The sequence below is a fragment of the Dama dama genome, chromosome 33 (genome assembly GCF_033118175.1).
Source record: "Dama dama isolate Ldn47 chromosome 33, ASM3311817v1, whole genome shotgun sequence".
Classification (NCBI taxonomy): domain Eukaryota; kingdom Metazoa; phylum Chordata; class Mammalia; order Artiodactyla; family Cervidae; genus Dama; species Dama dama.
Window position 1 is genome coordinate 7,322,328 of NC_083713.1, and position 24,634 is coordinate 7,346,961.

Here is a 24,634-nt window from a genome sequence, read left to right on the forward strand (position 1 = left end):
TAAAGAATCTGCTGTAGTGCAGGAAACCTGGGTTCGATCCCTGGGTCAGAAAGATCCCCTGGAGAAGGGAATGGCTACCCACTCCAGGATTCTTGTCTGGAGAATCCTATGGACAGAGGAGCCTGGCAGGCTATAGTCCAAAAAGAGCTGACAAATCTGAAGCAACTTAGCACACACGCATACAGATACAGATTATACAACTTATTTAGATGAAACTGTTTTATAAATGTAAGGAGCTAAATGTTAAATTCTTAATGATATCTATCTCTTTTATTGATCAATTTCTATATCAATAGACGTAAAAGAATGATCACCTCAAATTTATTGCAGTGGAGACTGCTTCTTGAAACATTTTTCACACATATACACAAAGCCAATATTGGTTGTGAGAGTTTCTTCATTTTTCAATCAATGTATAATCTGCTAAATGAAATCAGAGCTTTAGATTTAATATATTTTTCTTCAGAAGTAGGTATTTCTTTAATAGTGCTTGCTAATTATGCACTATATGGAAGAAACATGACAGCAAAATAGTATGCTATTTTCTTATCATTTTTGTATCTATGTATTTATATTAGCTATCACTGAAAGCCTGTGTTTCAAGAGTGAATTATTTATTTGAATATAAATGAAAATTCAAGAAGATGTAATAACCGATTATCTGTTGCACAGGATAAATTGATCATAAGAGGTAAATTTTAGAATGTTATGATTTCTTTTAACGTAACAATTATGTTTCAAGCATTGTTTTAGCAGTCTATTAACATATGCCTTTTCAAGTTTAAAAAGGCAATTTGGGAGGCTTTACCATACAGGACAGGTATCAAGGTACTAGTAATCCATGCCCTAGAAGCTTAATACTCCTCACATTATTATGCTTTAAAACCATTAATATTATAGAATATGTCCTTCATCTCTAATAAATCCAACTCTGCATATGTATCATTAAAGAATATGTTATTAATAAAATATATTATAAATATTAAAAAAACATCCTTTCCTCCAATTTGTCCACATTATTTGTCCACATTATGAAAACATTATTCAATGTTTTCAAGCAATTCCTTTTGATATAGCAATCACCCACAATAAAAAAAGGCAACACATACTTTTTCTTCAACAGAATGATAGAAAATCAAAGTTAAACATTTTCCAAATGTGAAATATGAGAAAATTCCATTAATTTCCTCAAATGTTCTCAAAGTGGCCCTTCTTTATTTCACTTTTTCTTTTTCTACAGAGTACTACTCATGTTGGTTGTGAAAGTGTGAAAAAAAAATCACCAGCACGTGCCCATACCAATATTATTTTATTAAAAAATAAAAGGAAAGTGACTGAACAAAAGGTTGCAATACAATAATGGAAACATGTTCACTCTAAACTGAGTAGACTTCATGACCAGCTTTAACTTCAGACCCAACTGGATATTCCTGAAACCAAGGAGATTTAACACTGAGGCAGGAGTGATTTGGGGGCTTGCCAGGTGGCTCAGCTGTAAAGAATCCACCTGCCAATACAGGAGATGCAGGAGATGTGGGCTCGATCCCTAGGTCAGGAAGATTCCCCTGGAGGAGGAAATGAAAACCCACTCCAGTATTCTTGCCAGGATAACCCCATGGACAGAGGAGCCTGGCAGGCTACAGTCCATGGGGTGGCAAAGAGTTGGACACAAGTAAGTGACTGAGCATGCATGCAAAGGAGTGATATCAGTTTCATGACTGAATAAGACATCCCTCATTAGTGCCTCCCTCACAGAAAAGCAATGATTTGGCATCCATCCACAGGCAAAAGTGTCTTTGTGGGAGCTCTGGAATCCAGCACCAAATGCCAAGTGGCCCGGGAGAAGTGTTGCCCACCTATGCAGCAGGGAACAGGCAGACGGACCTTGACAATGGCTGTGGCCTCCGCACTGGCCTTTGAGCTGGCTCCAGGGAACTCCTGGGAAGAACTATCTTAAGCAATCACCCATGGATAAGATGCCAAAGAAGGTCTAGGTTTCCAGCAGAGAAGTTCCAGGACTTTGTCCACTGGACACACTGGCAAGACTAAGAGAAACAGTCTGACTTTATTCATATCACTCTCCTCCCAAGTCAGCACTGCTTAAGGACACAAGAGATCTTCTGAGCCTACAATCTCTTCTACAGGGGAAGTTAAGAGCAAGGGACTGAGCACTCAGCTTCCCCAGCTATGTGAGATGCTGGCAAAGAGGCTCATTTCTGTTCTGCCCTATCCAGAACACAGAATTATGAGCAGCTTCACCAAGTGGGAAGAGGCTGGGAGAGCAGCAGACAGTGCTCTTCTGGCATTTAAGGAAGGCAGATCCTATTTACTGCATCAAGAAGCCCACCTAAGAGCCACCCAGGACATCTCATTCACAGATCCTCCCCAGATGGCTCATGGGCACCCTACAGTGCTCTACACACCTTTACCCACATAAACCTGCACACAGTGGCTGGCTCCCAGTGTACAATCCTGATAACGGCAGCAAGAGTGAACTTCGCCAGTGGCTAATGAGGACATACAGAAAGCCAGTCCACATCCGTGGGCCAGAAACAGACAAAAATTTGAGCTGTAGTGCCACTTTGGAAAAAACAAAAAACAGAGGCCTGTCAGCACCCAGCCTGGGGCACTGTAGAATCAAGAGGAGTTAAACAAGCTTCAGAAATCTGCACAAGAGGGAACAATAGCATAGAGTAGGGGTACCCACAGATGTTCTGAGAAAGCCTCAGAATTCCTAACAAGGATGGAATGAAAGGTATTTTTCTCCCAAAGCAGAGAGCAAAGACTGGGAGAAGTGACTACTTCTGGTAACAACATAAAAATGCAACAAATATAAAAATTATTCAAGAAACTATAACATTACCTAAGGATCACAGTAATCCTCCAGTAACCAATCTTGAAGACATGAAAATCTGCAATTTACACAATAAGGAATTCAAAATAGCTGTTACACAGGGAAACTCAATGAGCTACAAGACACAGAAAGACAATTCAGTAAAATGAAGAAAACAATACACAGACAAAATTAGAATTTTAACAAAGAGAGAGAGCATAAAAAAGAACCAAACAGAAATTCTGGAGCTGAAGAATATAATGAATGAAATAAAGAACAATATAACATTAACATCAGAGTGAAAGCAAGTAAAGGAAAAAAATCTACAAGTTAAAAGAAATTTTGCAATTATACAGTCAGAGGGCATCAGAGAAAAAAGAAATTAAAGAAACTTAACTCTACAATGACAAGAGTGTTCAGATGAAGCATGAGAGCCCTCAACCATGAATTTTGTAGCAATGACCTCCACACTCAAAGAGAACACAGAGTCACTAGAATTCCCCTCTAAAGATGATGCAGTTTACACATGAAACTCCACCTTTCTGTTTTTCAATATAAAGAATATGCTGATGAAAAGCAAAAAAAAAAAAAAAAAAAGTTTTAAAAGTAACTAAGGCTATAATAATTTGCTATTAAATATACATGGTAAAGAATCTGCCTGCAATGCAGCAGACCTGGGTTCAATCCCTGGGTTGGGAAGGTCCCCTGGAGGAGGGCAGGGCAACCCACTCCAGCATTCTTGCCTGGAGAGCCCCCATGGACAGAGGAGCCTGGCGGGCTATCCCACAGAGTCACAAAGAGTCAAATGCGACTGAGCGACTAAGCACAGCACAGCACACACGATACAGAATGAAACTGCGATGTCCAAAACAAAAAGGAGGAGGGAACGGAAGAAGTTTTTATAAGGGATCAAAGTTAAAGCGTCAACATAAAAGAGACTGTTAGCATCTACAAAATATTTTATGTAAGACTCGTAGTGACCACAAAACAAAAATCTACAGTAGGTTCACGGATGATAAAGAGAAAGTAACCAAAGCATACCATTATGGAAAATCATCAGTTCACAACGGGAGGAAGAAAAACACAGGAAACACAAATCAGCCTCAAATAACTAATGAAATGGTATTATATGTCCCTTACCTATCAATAATCACTGTTACTGTATTAAATTCTCCAATCAAAAGGTTAAAATGGCTGGACAGATTAAAAAATAAGACCCAACTATATAAGCCTACTTATTGCTGCTTTAAGAACACAAAAAGACTCAAAAGTGAAAGAGAGGATAAAAAAGATACACTATTCAAGGGGAAACCAGAAGAGAGCAGAGGAAGCCATAGTAGTGTTCAGTTGTCTTAACTTTGTTTGAAACAATTTTAATAGACCATATTGTGACAGTTGTCCCATCAGCAAGGATTTCTTAAAAAACTTATCAATATTGGTGAGTTTTTGCATAGCCACTTTAATACTGAAGATGGGAGGAAAAAAGCAACCTTTCTGACGTAATTATGCTTTATTCAGAAAGGTAAAAACACAACTGAAACTCAAAAGAAGATTTGTGCAGTGTATGGAGAATGTGGAATGTGCCATGACTGTGTCAAAAGTGGTTTGCAAAATTTTGTGCTGGAGATTTCTCACCAGACAATTCTCCACAGTTGGGTAGACCAGTTGAAGCTGACAGCAATCAAATTAAGACATAAATTGAGAAAGGGAAATAGCTGACATACTAAAAATATCCAAATTAAGCATTGAAAATCATTTTGCACCAGCTTGGTTACATTAATTGCTTTGATGTTTGGGTTCCACACAAGTGAATAAAATCTTCTTGAATATATTTCTGCATGTGATTCTCTATTTGTAATGAAAACATTCCGCTTTTAAAACAAATTGTGACAGGTGATAAAAAGTGGATATTGTACAATAATGTGGAATGGAAGAGATCATGGAATCACCATCAACCACACCAAAGGCCAGTCTTCATCCAAAAAAGGTGATATTGTATATACAGTGGGATTAGAAGGGAGTCCTCTATTATGAGCTCCTTCCAGCAAACCAAACAGTTAACTCTAACAAGTACTATTTCCAATTAGACCAATTGAAAGTAGCAGTCAACAAAAAGCATCCAAATTAGTCAAGAGAAAATGCATAATCTTCCACTAGGATAATACAAGGCCACGAGTTTCTTTAATGACCAGGCAAAAACTATTGTAGTTTGACTGGGAAGTTCTGGTTCATCTGCCGGATTCTCCAGACATTGCACCTTCGGATTTCCATTTATTTCAGTCTTTACAAAATTCTCTTAATGAAAAAAGTCTCCATTTCCTGAAAGGCTATAAAAGGCACCTAGAAGAGTTCCTTGCTCAAAACGATAAAAAGTTTTGGGAAGATGGAATCATGAAGTTGCCTCAAAAATGGCAGAAGGTAGTGGAACAAAATGGTAAATATGCTGTTTAATAAAGTTCTCAGTGAAAATGAAAACATGGTTTTTATTTTTACTTAAAAACCAAAGGAACTTTCTGACCAGCCCAATAACCATTACTATTTGCAAATGACATGATTTTATGAGTAAAAAACTGTAAAGACTGCACTAAAAAATTATTAGGAATAATAAACAAATGCAGTAAAACTATAAGATATAAAAACATATAAAATATGTTGCATTTCTATATGCTAAGCACAAAGAGAAATTAACGTTTATAATCACAACAAAAACAATAGAACACCTAGGAACAAATTTAACCAGGTGGGTGAATGACCTGTAACACAGTGAAAACTGTAAGATTGTTGAAAAAACTGAAGAAGATACAAATAAATGGAAAGATATTTCATGCTCACAGATTGGAAAAATTAACCCTGTTAAAACATTTGTATTACCTAAGGCTATTTATATTACAGATGCAATGCAGTAGTCCCTATTGAAATCTCAAGAACATTTTTCATAGAAATAGAACAAAAATTCTGAATTTATACAAAAATAAAAAGACCCTAAATAGCCAAAACAATCCTGAGAAAAACAACAAAGCTGGAGTTATCATACTTTCTAACTTCCAATTATATTACAAAGCCATAGTAATCCAAACAGCATGGCACTGGCAGGAAAACAGATACATAGATCAATGGAACAAGAAGTAACAGCCCAGAAACAAAACCAAATATATAGGGACAATTTATGACAAAGGGGCAAAAAGCATACAATGGAACAATGATAGTTTCTTCAACAAATGGTGTTGGGAAAAATGAACAGCCACATGCAAAAAAAAAGAAAGAAACTAAACCACTGTCTCATACCATATACAAAAATTAACTCAAAAAGAATCAAAAACTTTAATGTAAAACCTGAAACCCCAAAAATCCAAGAAAAAAGAAAGGCAATATGCTCATTAACATTGGTCTTAGCAATATTTTTCTAGATATGTCTACTCAGGCAAGGAAAACAGAAGTAAAAATAAACAAATGGAATTATATCAAACGAAAAAAGCTTCTGCACAGCAAAAAAAAAAAAAAAGAAGTCACTAAAATGAAAAAACAACCTACAAAATGAGAGATATTTGCAAATAATATCCAATAAGAAATTAATATGCAAAATATATATAAAGATCTCAAACAACTCAAAACACCACCACCAACAACAAAAACAACCTGATTAAAAAATTAGCAGAGACCTGAATAGACATTTTTCCAAAAACATACAGATGGCCAACAGGACATGAAAAGATGTTCAATATCACTAATCATCATGGAATACAAATCAAAACCACGGTGAGCTATCACCTCACACTTGCCAAAATGACTACTGTAAAAAAGACAGACAACAAAAAATTCTGGTAAGTATGTGAGATGGTTGGATGGCATCACTGACTCAATGGAGACAAGTTTGCGTAAACTCCGGGAGTTGGTGATGGACAGGGATGCCTGGTGTGCTACAGTCCACAGGGTCGTAAAGAGTCAGACACAACTGAGCAACTGAATTGAATTGATGTGGAGTAAAGGGAATTCTCTTGCACTGTTGGAATGTAAACTGGTGCAGCCACTATGAACAACAGCATGGAGATTCCTCAGAAAAGTTAAGAATAGAACTAGCATATGATTCAATAATTCCACTTTTGGTTATTTATCCAAAGAAAATGAAAATACTAATGCAAAAAAATATATGCACTTCTATGTTCATCATGACACTGTTTACAACGGCCAAGATACAGAAACAACGCAAGTGTCCATCAATAGATGAATGGATAAAGACATGAGATACACACACACATGCTATAGACTGCTGCTGCTGCTAAGTCACTTCAGTCGTGTCCAACTCTGTGCGACCCCATAGATGGCAGCCCACCAGGCTCCCCCGTCCCTGGGATTCCCCAGGCAAGAATACTGCAGTGGGTTGCCATTTCCTTCTCCAGTGCATGAAAGTGAAAAGTGAAAGTGAAGTCGCTCAGTCGTGTCCAACTCTTAGCGACCCCATGGACTGCAGCCTACCAGGCTCCTCCATTCATGGGATTTTCCAGGCAAGAGTAGACTGCTACTCAGCCATAAAAAAGAAGATGAAATCTTGCCATTTGTGACAACATGGATGGACCTTGAAGTTAATAAGCTAAGTGAAATAAGTCAGATGGAACAGGACAAATACCACAGGATTCCACTTATATGTTAAAGATAAAAATCTAATAAACAAGCAAAACAAAATAAATGAACAAACCAAACAAAAACAAACATGTAACAAAGTAGTGGATACTGGAGGGGAAGAAATGACTAAATAGGATCAACTGTATAGTGATGGATGGAAACTAAATTTTTGGTGAGCAAGTTGTAGGGCACACAGAAGTAGAAATAAAATGTTGTACTCAAGAAACTTATATAATGTTATAAATCAGTGTTACCTTAATAAAATTATATTAAGTTAAATTAAATGAGAGGAAGGGAGAAAATGAAAATAAACCGAATGATGAGAAAAACAAAAAAGTGAAAGGCTAAAAACAACTGGTGCTAAACTGGGTGTGCATAAAACTTGAAAGGGAAATTACAGAATCTAGAATTCTGTACTCAGATAAAAGAGTAATTATAAACAATGCATTCATTATCAGTATGGTTTCTAATGAAATGATAGCTCAGATCTCCAAGCAGATGAATCAAATGTCTTGTGTTTCATTCAAAGAAATGAAAAAAGTTGGTAAATAAATATACTCTTACTGTTTTAAATTGTTTCAGAAACATATTTTGATTCCTTGCCTTAACATTTATTTTCAATAAACTAACCACCATGTTGTCAGGAAGCATTTAACAGGAGGCTTCCTGTGTGCTGTTTCCAATCTGTCAGGAAACCTTTGGCCCTTATTAATTCCTGAATATTCAGGAATTAAGAGGAGAGACACGCCTTTCCCAGGGCTGAGGAATCCAGGCATTTCCTTTGTTAGTTTCTCATTACGGTGATAAATACCCTCTTCTCTCCCTAATAGCGAGCGCCTTGTGTTTTGTAAGTCTGGAATTTTAATCTTTCTCTTTGCTGAGAATAACTACCTTGTAAGACAGTATATATGCCCACGCCATGTTGATTAAAACACCTTTGCTCCATCAGAGCTTTGGTCCCCGTGTCTTTCTTTCTTTCTTTCTTTTTTTTTTTTTCTTTCTTTCTTTCTTTCTCTCTCTCTCTCTCTCTCTCTCTATTTCTGGCTGATTCCCTGGAGCGTGAAAGCCGGCTGCTTAACCCAGGGAATACTAGCCTCTTTCCTTCTTTCACTTTCTCATCGTCGACTCCGGACCACGAGGTTCCAGTCCATTAAACCAGCACCATGTTACTGTTTGCAATAAAGGTCCTTCACTGTATTTACATGTCTCAGTATTATCTTTAAATAAAGATTTTAAAATATTTCCCTATATCTTTAATATCAGACTTTGACATTCTGTTTATTACATTTCTTACTGCATTCCCACCTTTAGCCTAAACAATTAAATACATGACATACATTAGGCTATGCATCATGCCCTGACAAGCATACATCATATACATGCAACAGCTTTTATCTGGAACATAAATCACATAAGTACTACCACTGCATGATAAAGATAAATTATTTTTCAATTTAATAGTTAATAGACCAGCTAAAGATCAGTGATACATTCACAAAATTGAAAAATAAACTATATTTATATGCAAAGATAAAAAAGTGATCTGGTTTCTAAATTTTTAAAATGGTAAGTATCTAAATATTTCACCACCACCAGCTATATTAATAAAAATCCTGATAGGTCAGTTGGTAAAGAGTCCTCCTGCAATGCAGGAGATCAGGGTTCGATTCCTGGGTTGGGAAGAACTCCCTGGAGAAGGGAAAGGCTGCCCACTCCAGTATTCTGGCCTATGAGAATTCCATAGACTGTACAGTCCATGGGGTCGCAAAGAGTCAGAAACGACTGAGTGACTTTCACTTTCAATAATAAGGGGAGGTAAGGAAAGCATAGTGTTGCAGTCAGATGAGAAACACCAGAGAATGTTTACCTTCCGATTCTGATCATAAGCAGAGTCAATTCCCAAAATGCTATTCACTTCCACATATGGATATTTCTTCTCCAGGACAGTGACCACATGTTCAACTTTCACTCTTTCTCCAGTCCTTACTTTGTTATACATCTAAAGAAAGAAAAACCAAGTAACCAACTACACTTTCAAATCCAAATTTCACAGTACTTATTACAAAAGATTTCAAAATGCAGAGGGAAAAAAAAACAATAGCTATTTCTCTTAAAGAGCAAATGGGACATATTAGCAATTCTCCCTTTTCTGTATACTTCCTTATGCCTTCTTAAGTTAGAAACTATATATTCGTAAAATAACTCAGTCAGCTCATACTCACATTAAAAGTCCAAAACGCAAAAATCTGTTAATTTTTTAAAAATCTGAATACTTATAAGTAATCCTTGAAATAATGTCTATGATGTTTAAGGGGAAAAGAGTTTCAAAATATGTATGGCATAATCCCTGTTTGTGAAAGGCAGACATAAAACAAACAACAAAACTGTGTCTGTGCATACACAGTTAAGCATAGGAAGGATATACTAAGCAAGCTTTTAATAGTGGCTGCCTTCAGGGAGCAGAATTAAGGAGAGGAGAGAAGAGATTTTTAACCGACATTGCAATACTGTTTTTAAAAAAATTTAATAACACACATTTTTTTTTCCTTTTGTGACTAAAAAGAAAAAGAAAACTCACTATCCTTTCCCTCACACACATAGCTATGAGGGGAAAAAACTTTAAAAAGCAGACTTTAAACCCCTTATCCTCAGTAACTTCACATGAACCTATTTCATTCTCCACAGCCTACTGCTAATCATGGGTCCACCCTTATTTCTTACAGAGGTCACAGCAACAGCTCATCAGCTACTACTTCTGCCACTTTCTTCACCCTTTATCAGATCCATCTCCATTATACGCATCAAAATGAGGTTTTTCACTTGGATTGGAGTTTAACTCTAGACCCGGATACCTGTTACCCAGCCTAATGGGCTCAATGACTAGGTTCCCTTCTCCACTCTGCACTCACAATATTCCATTCAAGTCATGCTAACAACTGGAGTGACTACCTCTGATCTGCAGTCCTTGTTCACTGACTCCTGTTTGTTCGCCTGTGCAGAGCTGAGACAACTTTACACTCCACAAGAACACCCTCACTGCAAGTGCAGTGAGGTCTTCATGCTGCTGCAGCCAGCGGCGCTACACAGAACCAAACCATCTCTGTGGAGGTGTCCCCCAATAGATCGTAAGGTGTTGGAGGATGGGGGAGACCTTACTCTTCTTTGTAAAGGGTGCATCTTTAATAAAGGTTGGCCAAATACATAAAGGAACACTTCAATTAATTAAAAAAAAGCCCCTGACTGAATCTCTAAACAATAAACAAAACAAGCATAATAAACAGCAGGCTGCCACCATGATTACAGGTAAAATAGAAGTGGTGAAAATCAACTGCTTTAAAATAGCTTTTAAATAATTAACACTAATCTGTAAACAAAACAACTACTACTTATAAACTTTTAATACTCAAAAATAGAAAGAAAAAAAAAACAAGGAGAATTCTCTGAACTTGAGCAAGTATCTCAAAATACATAAATATAATTCAGAACATTTCAGAGTTTCCAGCTAAAAATAGAGAAAACAGATAATAAGAATTTTATGACTTGAATATTAAATGGATTCCTAATGAAAATATCATGATGGTCTTAAAAGGAAAAAGAGTTAAGTTTTTTAAACAAGTAGAGGACATCACAGTTACCAAAAGGCATTAGTCAGTGATTTCAAATTGCCAAAAGGCAGAAGACTAAGATATATTAATGTATTTAGTATCTAAGGAATTAGTATCTAAGGAATCTTAGCTGAAATCTCAACAATCTATTATTAACATTTATTAATATTAGTGTATCAATAAAGGCAACTCCTAACATATAAAATGCATAAAGTTTGTGAATAATTTACCTTGTTCTCTTTCCAGAAATATAGAATCCCCTTACCACATACTGTTTCTGAGAGTAAGTTAGATTTTTAGAAATTATTCACCATTTTGAACAAAAACATACATGTGTCAGAATTTGGAAGGCATGATAATCATCCACTTCTTGTGCAACATAGTTATACGCTCTCAGAATAGCCACTCCAGCATCTTGCATCCCATCAACATCTTCAGAGTCGTTAACTACAAAGATTAAACCAAGTCTGGGGGAGGAAAGGGATGAGCAAAAAGAAGCAAATGAAACATCTCAAAGAATGAAACCAGTCAAAAAAAGAAAAGGCATCGTCTTACAAAACACAGTTCACATCATTCTTTAACATGGTTGGCAAAGGCATTCGTCACTTAAGAATAAAAAAAGCAAGTTTCCAAAGGTGGCTTAGACTATAACTATTGAAGCAAGTTGTTTCAAGATCATGAAATGAGACCATCACTAACATATAAGGTATTGCTATAGTTTTAGATGGAGATTTCGTTCTGTTTTTAAATCAAAATTAGAAATGAAAATTCTCAGAATGTGAAAACATACATGGGTGGGGTGGATTTTGAGATTCACCCCAGCAATATAAACATCATAGGCAAATGGAAAGCATTAAAATTTTTACTACTGTCCTTAAGTAAAAAGCTATACCCAAAGTTAATTACATTTTAAAACTTAAAGGAACAAACCACAAAGAGACATCATCACACATTTACAGACTGGCCAAAAAAATATGCATTGGCGATTATAGAGGCCACTAGACTCCATCTCAGAGCAAAAGCAATGAAAAACGGCCAGTCTTTAACTAAAATGGATCACAGACATAAATGTAAAACACAAAATTGTAAAACTCATAGAAAATAACACAGGATAAAATTAGGTGATCCTGGGTTTGGCAATAATTTCTTGGGTCTAACCCCAAAGGCATCACCCACAACAAAAAGAACTGGGTATGCTGGACTCCATTTAAATTAAAAATTTCTGTTCTGCAAAAGAAACTGCCAAGAGACTGAAGATAAGCCACAGACTAGCTGAGAATCTGTGCAGAAGACACATCTGATAAAGGACTGATATGCAGAATACCCTAAAGCTCTTAAAACTAATAATTTGAAAAAAGTTAAACTGGGCAAAAGATCTGAACAAGCACCTCATCAAACAAGACATACAGTCAGCAAAAAAGCATATTACAAGACATTCAAGGACTTCCGTGGTGGCCCAGCAGTTAAGAATTCAGCTGTCAATACAGGGGACACAGGTTTGACCCCTGGTCAGGTAAGATCCCGCACGCCACAGGACAACTAAGCCCTTGCAGCACAACTACTGAGCCGGTGCTCCAGAGCCCATGTTCCACAGCAAGACAACCCAGCACGCTGAGAACCCACGCACCACAACCAGAAAGGAGCCCCCACCTGCCACAACTAAAGAAAGAAGGGTGCAGTGACAAAGACCCAGTGCAGCCAAAAATAAATAAATACATGTTTTACAGAACTGTTTTTTTAAAAAAAAGATGCTCAAAATCACTGTCATTAGGGAATTTCACATTAAAACCGTAATGAGATACCACCACACACTGATGAGAATAGGTAAAATCCAAAACACAAAATTCTGGAAAAGATGTAGAGCAATAGGAACCCTCATGTTGCTGACGAGAATATGAAACGATATGACCACTTCAAACATAATGTGGCAGTTTCTCCAAACACTAAACACACTTTTACTGTAAGATAAAGCAATCATACTTAGTATTTACTTAAATGCGATGAAAACTTATATCCATACAAATACTTGTAGCAGTTTTACTCATAACTGCCCTAACCTGGAAACAACAAAGATGTTTGTTAACATGTAAATGGATTGAAAAATTATAGGACATCCATATAATGGAATATTACTCAGTGAAAAAAAGAAATGAGGTATCAAGTCACAAAAAAGCATGGACAAAACTTAAAAGCATACTGTACTGCTAAGTGAAAGAAGCCAATCTGAAAATGGTTTATACATTATGATTCGGGAAAAGACAAAAACTACAGAGACAGTAACAAGATCAGTTGTAGGCAGGGGTTGGGAGAGAGGTAGGGAGGAACAAACAGGTGACACAAAAGAGATTTTTAGGGCAGTGAAACTAATCTATGATACTGTTGCAAAATAATGGTGGAGACATGTCATTACACATTTGTAAAAATTCCCAAAATGTACAACACAAACAGTGAACCCGGATATAAGCTATGGACTTTCATTAATAAGAATGCAGCAACATCAGTTCTTTAATCAACACTGCTCTAAAAAACACACAAAGTCTATTCATTTTTTTTAAAGTACAGCTTAAATAGAAGAAAACATAAACATATTTCAAACATCATGCTCTCAGAATGTATGTGCAAATTTTGGGTATCCAAAGATAACACGGTTGAGAGGGTTTGTTTTTAGATTAAAAATTGTCTTTGTTTTTTTTTAAATCTCTCTTATGACAGAAATCCCATGAGTAAGCTCCAGGCAGGAAGGACCTAAATATTATTTTTATGAAAATAAAAAGAACCCAATTATCTCCTCTCACAGTAGCAATACTTCCCTTTCCCAGGTGTTCAATTTCTAAAAAGGGCATTAGAGTCATTCTGTTAACTAAGCCCCCAAATTCAGACTTTGGGTTCTTCCAGGCCCAGTCCCTCATCAAGGACCAGCAAGAAGGCTTTCAGATTCATTCTCTCCTCTCCTCATTGAACTGCCAAGAACCCAGCCACCACATCAACGCAACAAAGGAAAACAACTGCTGGTCTGCCTCTCCCCCGACTGTTCACAACACGCCTGTGAGGCCAGTGCCTTCTTCTTATCTACCCTTGCCATCCGAAGACCATATTCCTTGTTCCTGTCTCTCAATCCAATTCAGTAAATTTTTAACTAGTGCCTACTGTGTGGCATGAGCCAACTTCTTTTTGCTCTTATCAGTCAGTTCAGTCGCTCAGTCGTGTCCGACTCTTTGTGACCCCATGAACCGCAGCACGCCAGGCCTCCCAGTCCATCTCCAACTCCCAGAGCCTACTCAAACTCATGACTATTGAGTCAGTGATGCCATCCAACCCTCTCATCCTCTGACGTCCCCTTCTCCTCCCGCCTTCTACCTTTCCTAGCATCGGGGTCTTTAATGAGTCAGTTCTTCACATCAGGGGGCCAAAGTATTCGAGTTTCAGCTTCAACATCAGTCCTTCCAATGAACACCCAGGACTGATCTCCTTTAGGATGGACTGGTTGGATCTCCTTGCTGTCCAAGGGACTCTCAAGAGTCTTCTCCAACACCACCGTTCAAAAGCATCAATTCTTCAGGGCTCAGCTTTCTTTACAGTCCAACTCTCATATCCATACATGACTACTCTTATATTTCCCTTTTAATCAAACATAGCTCTGGCTGTAATCTGCCACTGAGCCAGGTAGTATTCATGTTTACACTAAAAATTTCATTAAATTCAAAACCTCTGCTTTTCCATCAATGAAAACCCACCTTTTTCTTCAAAGTCTACTTAAATCCAACTTTGCCATGAAACCTTTGTCCTTCCCAAACATCTGTCTATAGTCTTTTGTTTCCCTGAAATTCCAAAGAACTTATAACTAGTAAGGATATAACTCAGCCCTTAATCAAGTATCTTACAGGAAGTAGGCACAGTATTTTTTCCAAGAGGGTAGAAATGTGCCTTATATATCACTCACAGCATTTAGCTCAGTGCTGAGTATGGAACACACAATAACATTTGTTAACTAAAGCACTCTTTTCTTCTTTATTTTCATGTTTTCTAAGAATTCAACTTTTATCAACTCATAAAATTATCAGATATTATTTAGAATGTGAGTGAAAATACCTTAACCTTTATATGTAAAACCTTAAAACATTGTTCTTAAAAGGCACAGTGGAAACTCAGCCATTTAATACTCCGTTGGCAGATTTGGTAAAATCTATTTAGTGAAATAAATGTGTCTGTTTGCATCTATAGAAAGCTGTGTATACATTTAGTTCTGAATCTAACAAAAGTTCTTGGCAAAGCTTCTTATCTCTGTCAAAAGTGGAGGTAGGCTTTGTGATGTGGACACTTCTGTAGGAAAATTCCCTTCCATTGGAAAATAAACTGAAATCACATGCTATTTTTACATGGGCTATTTACTAATAACTCAATGACAGTAAGATTCTATTCGTCAAGTTCTCTACCCCAAAATACACTGGCTTCACACTGAGCTAAAGATAAAACTGTCATTAATGATCCCCACAATTAATTATCCTAAAGTTCAGTAGTACCAGATTTGCATTTAAGAATGACAAACAAAACCTCAACTGTTATATTATCAAATCAACAATGATGTTACCTTAGTGGTATATGATTACTGAGGAACATCTCAGCTGTGTTAATCAACTCTGCAGTGCTTTCGTGAGTAGGATCAACTATGAAAACCTATAGGAAGAGGGAAAGGAAAACATGAAATGACATTTATTCAAATGTCACTGGGTCAGTAAAAATGCCTTAGTCTTTTTATTGGGTTGGCCATTTTTCTCCAGCTACTTTTGAACCTTATAAAAAAGAAATTATACAAACAGCAGTTATCCTCCCTCTGTATTCAAAGAACATGGTACTCAAAGACTAAATGATTTTCTCGTGATCTTATGCTAACATGAAAACTACATCCAGATACCTTATTTCTATTCTTCACTACTTAACAATACATATTTTATTAATCCTTCCACTTTAGAAAACAGAGATTAGCTTCTTGGGTATTCATTTCAAGGGACAGAACCCAATTTTTTGACCACAATAATAGGTATCATGTATTAAGCTCTCATGATGTGCTTTAAAAACTAATAGCTATCTCACTGAATCAAATAAAGTTCTCATTTAATAAATTATTTCATATTCCAAGAAAAAAAAAGAGACTGAAATTTTGACTAGGAAGGAAAAAAAGGGGTTTTAAGAGTGACGGAAGTACAGAAGATAGTTTCCCTGAAAAGTTCTGAGGAAGCCAACCTCGGCCCTCACCTGCCCAGTCTCTTCAGGAGCTGCATGAGGGAAGAGAAAGACATGAGATGGGGAAAGAGGGCCAACTAAGAACCTCTATCTCTCTAAAGCAGTGGAATAAGGATAAAAAGTAGGAGCTGGCAAAAATTTATTTAAGAGAGTGAACTATCAAATTTTAGGGATTAAGCTATTTAAGAAAAATGTTAGATATATTTATCTTCTGAGTGAAAAAGGAAAACTATCTTAAAACTCAAGACAATCTAAACCTTCAACTTAAAGATGAGGAGCATCCCTTATATGTGGACATTTCACAGCCCTACAATCAATGAATACATTTCCAAACCCTTTCCGTTTGAACATAGAGCTAGGAAGAGAGCATATTTAGTGGTGGTAGTGGGGGTCGGGAGCGAGGCAGAGAAGCAACTAGTAAAGGAGAGAAGTGAACATTGTAGATACGATAGAAAAGGAAGAAGGCAAGGGAGAAATAGAGATCATGGTCCAGCAAAGAAGTTTCACTTACCATGTTGTGCAAGTTCTTCCTGATCTGTCGGATTACACCAGGAAAGGTGGGGCGAAGCAATTCTTGTAGACTAGAAGGCCATGAATTGTATCTGCTATCAACTTCCAGGTTGTTGATCCACTATAAAAAAAGGAACACACATGGCGTATATACTTTAGTTACCACCAGTGAAATTTGCAAAAACAACAGTAAGACTTTATTTCAAGAATAATCACGTAGGAAAAGACCATTTTCAAAAATATAAAGATCAAGTAGAAAAATGAATGACTAGGACTTCCCTGTGGTCCAGTGGTAATGTCCCCAGTGCAGAGATCACAGGTTCAATCTCTAGTCCAGGAAGATCCCACACGCTGTGAGCCAACTAAGCCTATGTGCCACAACTGCTGAAGCCCACAAGCGTAGAGCCTGTGCCCCACAACAAGAGAAGCCACTGCAAGGAGACACCCACACACGGCAGCTAGGAAGTAGCCCTGCTCTCGGTAACTGGAGAAAGGCCACACACAGCAATGAAGACTCAGCACCACCAAAAATAAATCAATAAATAATTTTTTTTAAGTGACTAAAATACAAGCCACAGAATATAAGGAGGTATGTGCAACTTACAAAATCAATAAAGGACTAGTGTCAAGAATATCTACAGAAATCTAACAAATCAATTTAAAAAGGCAAGAAACATATGAGAAATAGAAACAAGTCAAAAATATGAATAAGGAATTTATAGAGGAAATTTAAATATGCAATTAACACAAGAAAAGATAAACACCTTCACTAGTAATCCAAGAAATATAAACTAATAAGCACAATGTAATTTCACTCATATTGTCAACATCCAAGAATAGGCAAAAATATAGAACCACGGGCATTTTCATCCAATTCTGAAGTCTGGAACAGTCACTTTAGAGAAAATGACCTAATAAAGATGAAACTTTTGTTACTATCCTACCACTAAGTACTGCAGCTCTAGGTATCTATCCCACAAGGCTACCCACTCCAGTATTCTGGCCTGGAGAATTCTATGGACTTAAGAGTCCATGGGGTCACAAGAAGTTGGACATGACTGAGCAACTTTCACTTCACTTCACTTCAAAGATGAAACTTTTGCTATTATCCAAGTACTGCAGCTCTAGGTATCTATCCCAAATATTAAATTCTCAAATGTACAAAGAGAGGTACAAAAGGGCCATAACAATACTGCTCAAAACAGTAAAAAATTAGAAACAACTAAATATTCATCAAAAATGAATGAGTTAAATGGTACATAATATCTGTACAAAAGAGCAGGGTGGGAAAGTATGTGAATAATACTTTGTTCATGTAAATAAAGAGTATTTCTAGAAGGATATACAATGAATCGATAAAGCCTGTTTCTTCTAGGAAGAAAAACTGGACATCTCGGCGAAGAGTTTTTTCAACACACACTCTTTTGTACGTCTTAAATTCCACATTGTGAATTTATAAAAGATATTTTTTAAAAATAAGAAAAATATAAAAGATGATATGATAAACTAGACCTTTATGTATCAAGCAGATAAGTCTTGAAAAAATTGCTGAGTAACTCATTTTTTTTTTTCATTTGATGAAGGATACTGAGATATGGCATTTTTCAAAATTTTAAAAACATATGACAGGGAAGAAAATGATCAAATAAGTGACAGGAGGGATACATGCCCACTTCAAAAGATGAATTATCTGCAGGGAGGAGAGGGGTGGAACTAGGAAGAGATATAAAGAGGGCTTTGACCGAAACATTTTTTCTTCCAAGAAAACATGAAATGATTAAACTAACATTTAGTAAGTATGGCAATGGGTCCTATATTGTTAATTATGTCAATATCTTTACTCTGTAATGAAAAAAATTCTACAGAAAAACAAATCACGTAACAGTATTCATCAACATAACAGTTATAACACCAAGTAAGAATTCAAGTAGGAAACATCTACATTCTGTATTACTCCCCTTTCCAAAAAATTTCCCTAAACTAAATGCAGGACAGACACCAAGAAAAAGGGCCTGGAGAGCTAAAGGTGCAGGTACGTCTCTACTGCTTGTATCACTTTCACCACAACTACCCGAACCAACTCTAATCCCTCTAGTCTCTTATATCTGAGGAGACAAAGGCCCAAAGACATCATATAGCAGATATTAAACTATATAAATCATTCAGTATTGAAGTCTTTTCTTAAAGACGCTTGGTAGCTAAAATAATATTTTTAAACAAAATAACACAAGACCAGCATGCAACTAAAAAAACTAAACACTTTCCCAAGAGATGCTCAGCTGATTCCTAAGGAGATATAAAATTCGAAAAATCACCATCTTAACCACATTAAACCAAATGACTCAACTTTCTGGAGCATTTAAGAGCCTACTTTATTATACACACATATGCCATATAAGCAGTTGTTGCAAATCTTTGATGCCAGTGAAAGAGATGACAGGAATAACTTATCTTTCATAGAAGACAGATGCAAAATCCATAATAAAATAATTGGCAAAATCCCCCCCTGGACACTCACGGAATACCTACCGAAATAGCAGAGCTCCTGATGTCCACAGCATAGTCGGCCTCAGAGGGCTGTATATTCAGTTTCAAGACATTATGCAGAGAAAGGCCTTCTATTCCCAGTCTATGTAGACCCTCCATCACTCGAGCTTCATTCCTCAATATGTCAAACAGACTGGGGGAAAAAAACAGTATTTAGGAAAAGGGGCTCTAAAAAAAATTCTCACCATGAAAAAATTCATCAGTTTAAACTCAATGCCCCATCACACTAGTTGAGAAATCAAAAGAGGAGGTTCTTCCCTAGCTTCATTTTGTCCAAATATGCAGAACAAAGTGGGTAAGACTTGCTTCTTGGTTGATACTTACTTAATACTTACCAATGTATACATTGTGTAGAGATTAACTACACACACACAATTTGAGGATGAAATAATCCTAAATCTGGATTTTACACTGTATGTTTATAAAAACACTAAAGTAATCTCCCTGTGATATTTCTTATAACTGTACATGAATCTACAACTATCTGAAAATAATTTAGTAACACCAAAAAATATACTAAATAACATATGTTTCAATATCAGTATCAATTCCCACAAGGCCCACATACATATGATCATAGAAAAAGGTCTGGAGAAATTCACACGCTACTTAAAAGGTTTGCAGGGTAAGGAAGATTAAATAAGATGAAATGAAATGAAGACTTTACTGTTTAGTTCCTTTATCTCTGCATTATTGAAAAGTGTTTACAAAAAGCTAGTACACAGTTTGTAATAGTATGGAAAATTAAAGTTTTTTTAAATATGAAATAAAAACAAGGGCAGTCTTTTAATGTGTTCTTTACCAATTTTTTACTAGGTCTGAAAGCACATAAAAGCTTGATTAAATTAACATGAAAAGTATCTTACTGTGGAAACTGCTTCTTCTGAAGCATTAACCAACCATAGCTTTTGTTTTCACTATTATAAAACCTTAGTGTAAACTATGTCACTTTTAACTTCAAAGATAAAATCAGAATTCCACTTGTCTTCCACATCCACCCACCCCAAAATTCATGGGGACAATTTAGAGAAATTTAATTCTAAACCACATTTTAACAAAAAGATAGCTATTCAAATAATAGACACTTGGACCTTAAATGTCCAAGGTATCAGATGTACCTTATGATAAAAAATGGCCAAGTATCATTCTGCCCGTCCCAGCCAGAATAAGGACTACCTAAATGCATTCACTGGGCTGATAAGTCATCAGGTTTTGCAACATGTCACATCAAGGAGGGACAACAGTCTGGACATATCATAAGGAGCCACACATTATTAAAACTTTTCAGAGTGAAAAATACTTATCCATACCTGAATATATCTTGTGTCTCTAAATCAATATGAAGTCCATTGATGAATAGTGCTGAATCTCCAGGCTGTAATCCTAAAGTTCCCTTGAAATACTGAAATATTAAAAATTTATTAAGGAGTAGGAAGAGAATGTTTAACAAAAATTTCCACATTTCTGGCTTTATGTATAAATATTGACAATGATTATTACACTGTTTCCTACAATGTTGGGGTAGGGAGGGTATTCAATAAGCCAAGTGCTGAGATTTACTTTTCTGCTACCCTTGCCTGTCTGTGATGCTAGTCAAGGTTGAGCCAGCAGTCACTAACAGCTGGCCTTCTGGATGAAGTCCAGGGATCTGATCCAAAAGGGTTTCAAAACCCTATACTTCCCTTAAACCTCCAAACTAAGGCATACCAAGACACTGAGTCGCTGAGCTAAGGGCGGCACCTATATGCACCCAAGCTCTCTAAGGCCTGGCCTTTAGGGGGCCCTCCAACTGATGCTCACAGTCATGGTGGAACACACATGACTGCACAGCCCCTGCAGCCTTCAGAACCGCCTAACCCATTAAAAATTTGAAAACTAAAGAAAACAATCTCAACAAATGGTCTGAAAATCCATCCCAGAAAGTTTAAAAATAAAAGACAAAAGAATTAGGAAACAAGAAATAAAAGATTTTTAATTAGGTCAAACAACTCAAGAAGGTATAACATCTTAAGAGTAAATAGGAGTTCTAGAAAAACAGAAAAAAGAAACCAAAAAGACAAAATGCAAAGAAATAAGTCCAGAAAATTTCCCAGAACTAAAGGAAATGATTTTCCAGATTTAAAAGGTCCACAAACCACTAAAAAGTACAAAGACTTTTTTAAAAGGCATTGTTGTCGTTCAGTCGCTAATTCCTGTCCAACCCTTTGCACCTCCATGGACTGCAGCATACTAGGCTCCTCCATCCTCTACTATTTCACAGAGTCTGGTCAGAATAATGTTCATTGAGTCAGTGATGTCATCTAACCATCTCATCCTCTGCTGCCCTCTTCTCCTTTTGCCTTCAATCTTTCCCAGCATCAGGGTCTTTTCCAATGTTCTTCACATTAGGGGGCCAAAGTACTGGAGCTTCAACTTTAGCATCAGTCCTTCCAATGACTATTCAAGGTTAATTTCATTTAGGATGTCCTGGTTTGATCTCCTTTCTGTCCAAAGGAGCAATGCCTTCAAACTTCTAGATAACTTCCAACCTAGAATTCTATACCCAGCCAAGCTACTGATAAAACAGAAACAGAAGGGACTTCCCTGACGGTCCAGTGGTTAAGACTCTGCCCTTTCGTTGCAGGAGGTGCGGGTTTGATCCCTTGTCAGGGTACTAAGATCCATGCAACACAGCATGGTCACACACAAAAAAATGGAAAACTGATTTCTTAGAATTTACCTCACACACAACCCTTCTCATGAAGAATGATTTGCTGCACCAAAATAAGGGAGTAAACCAAAATCAAAGAAGACATGGAATCCAAGAGATAGGCGATCCAACAAAAGAGGTTAAAGGAAGGTCCCAAGGTAACTGATATGTACTAGACATAAAGAGAGGATGGCATAGCAACCCACTCCAGCATTCTTGCTTGAAGAATCCCCAAGGGGAGAGGAGCCTGGTGGGCTACAGTCAATGGGGTCGCAAAGAATAGAACATTACTGAGCGACTAATCACAGCACAACACTAGACACAAAGAACAACCAGTCCACAGTAAAGCAGATCAAAAATTGATATAATCATGATTACAGGGATAATAGAGAGACGGGGACAGTGCCACTATGAAGTACTGGTAGACAGTGGGAGGAGAGGGACTGCGGTGAAAGAAAGTTAAACCTCACCATTGTAACAGAAGCCAATCTATGAGACTGGAAAATGAGAAAGTACCAATTTAAGCTTGCTAGGATCTGGAGATAAATATCAAAAGAAATCAGGAGTTGAAAGCAGATGCTTCTGGGAAGGCGGATACACAGGGAGTGGGACATGTTAGGGGCGGATGTTATTTTTCTAAAGAAACTGATATCATTATTTGAAGCTTTGAGTTATATTCATATTCAACTGTGATTAAAAACGGAAAGTATAAGAAAGATTCCAGAAATGAATCAAAATACCATCATCTTTAATAAAAGAAGAGCAAAACCATTAAATGTCACTGATTTAACTCACATTTGTGCATCTTTAAAGACATAATACAAAATAGAAAGGCTACTATTTTCCATTGGTTAGTACCTTCTGATTCTCTTCCACTTCAGCTCTAAGTTCTGAACTCACAGCTGTTTTTGTTATTGCTCTAAGGAAAGAAAAACATTATCAGTGATTGGTTTAGTATTTACCTTCTGAGCCACCAGGGAAGCTCAGTATTTGATATACATGACTTCAATTTCCCTATATGAAACAATACACTGTTCAATAAATCACAAAAAAAACTAAATGGAAAAAACTCTAAACCTTTGCAATTGATAAATAAATTTCTCCTCTCAGATGTGTATATTGTTCATTATCACAAGATATAAAACCAAGGAAAAATAATAATAATAGCTGATTTTAAAGCAAGTGCAGTTATTTCCAGGAACTTAGTTAAATATATGCAACTCTATTCCTATACATCATCTCTACAGCTCATAGAATAAAAGGATAATGTTAAATAAGTTAAGGCTACAGACTGCTCAACCTTTTTAAGCATATGTATGTCTTCAACAGGGCTTCCCAGGTGCCGCTAGTAGTAAAGAACCCACCTGCCAATACAGGAGACATAAGAGATCAGGTTTGATCCCCTGGCGGAGGGCATAGCAACCCACTCCAGTATTCTTGCCTGGAGAATCCCCATGGACAGAGATGCCTGGTGGACTATAGTCCACAGGGTCACAAAGAATCAGACACAACTGAAGCGACTTCACACGCACATGTCAGCAGCACACATGACTAAATAAGGACGTACTACATGATTTTTAAGTCCTGTCTAAGTGTTTTCCACGAGTAACCAAGTAAACAAACTTATTTACAAAAGCATCTCAGTTAAAACACCTCATTCAATTACTCAAGTAAAGGACTGACAATCATTTAAGTTTCTGAAAATGTGGCTTTTAAAACAAGTTTGCCTCATATTTATGAGAAGTAGAGGACCTTTATACAACTGAAAGCAATGCAGAAAAGCTGCATTCAAAACCTTAATCAGTCACTATGAACAAGTCAGCCTCTATAATTCATTTCCTTCATCAAGATTGATTAAGATGACATATATGAAATTGTTTAGGAAGAAAAGCACTAGAGTCCACAGCAGACCCTAGATTAGTTACGTCTGCATACATTAAATTTTGTTAACTCATCTAATCCTGAAAGGCGGGTACTGTTATTTCTGTTTTATTGCTGAAGAACGTGATTATTTGCAAAGTTGCTCTCTTCAACCACACGATGCAGGGGTGCCTTCTTAAAAAGATGGTACCATTAGTATTACAGTCCTGGTAGCAACAGAACTTTAATTTTCTAAGCATTTTCATATTTTAGTGACTTCAACATGGCATACACATGGACATAATTAGACATATGTTAAAAAGAAGACTGTCTCAAACTTTATTGCTCTGTTACCTGGCTTTGGTGGGAAAGTTCTGGCTGAGGTCCTTCATGATTACGAGAGCTAACTCAACAGGCGCAGCCAGGACTCGCGCAGCAGTCTGAAAACTTAGATCTGCAACAGCGTCAAGCAGAAGTCCAAGTGTGTTCATCAAACACACGAGAAACAGGAGAACACACTTATTTCCAATTATTTTCTTGGTAATTAAGAATGCCTTAGAATGCCACCATTTCAGAGCACATCCTGGTTTTACACAGTTCACAGCCCCCTGGAGTGTTTACTGTAGCTGTTCCTTGATCTGCCTGCATAAACACTAGGGTACACACCAACACATTTAGCACAGGATTAATCCATCCCAAATCCTTTTCCTTCTTCTGAATTTACAACAT

The 24,634-nt window shown here is 36.8% G+C and overlaps 1 protein-coding gene across 2 annotated transcripts in view; it reads right to left on the reverse strand.

Annotated features, from left to right (window-relative positions):
• Window positions 1–24,634, reverse strand: part of UGGT1 (UDP-glucose glycoprotein glucosyltransferase 1) — a 110,931-nt gene that overhangs the window by 63,341 nt on the left and 22,956 nt on the right. For both annotated transcript variants that reach the window (XM_061135376.1, XM_061135375.1), the window contains exons 10-17: window positions 24,260–24,359; window positions 22,904–22,964; window positions 20,667–20,758; window positions 19,339–19,489; window positions 16,811–16,930; window positions 15,647–15,732; window positions 11,390–11,525; window positions 9,321–9,452 (exon numbers count right to left, since the gene is read on the reverse strand). In XM_061135376.1, coding sequence (XP_060991359.1) covers window positions 9,321–9,452; window positions 11,390–11,525; window positions 15,647–15,732; window positions 16,811–16,930; window positions 19,339–19,489; window positions 20,667–20,758; window positions 22,904–22,964; window positions 24,260–24,359 — 878 coding nt within the window. The remainder of the gene's footprint in view (window positions 1–9,320; window positions 9,453–11,389; window positions 11,526–15,646; window positions 15,733–16,810; window positions 16,931–19,338; window positions 19,490–20,666; window positions 20,759–22,903; window positions 22,965–24,259; window positions 24,360–24,634) is intronic.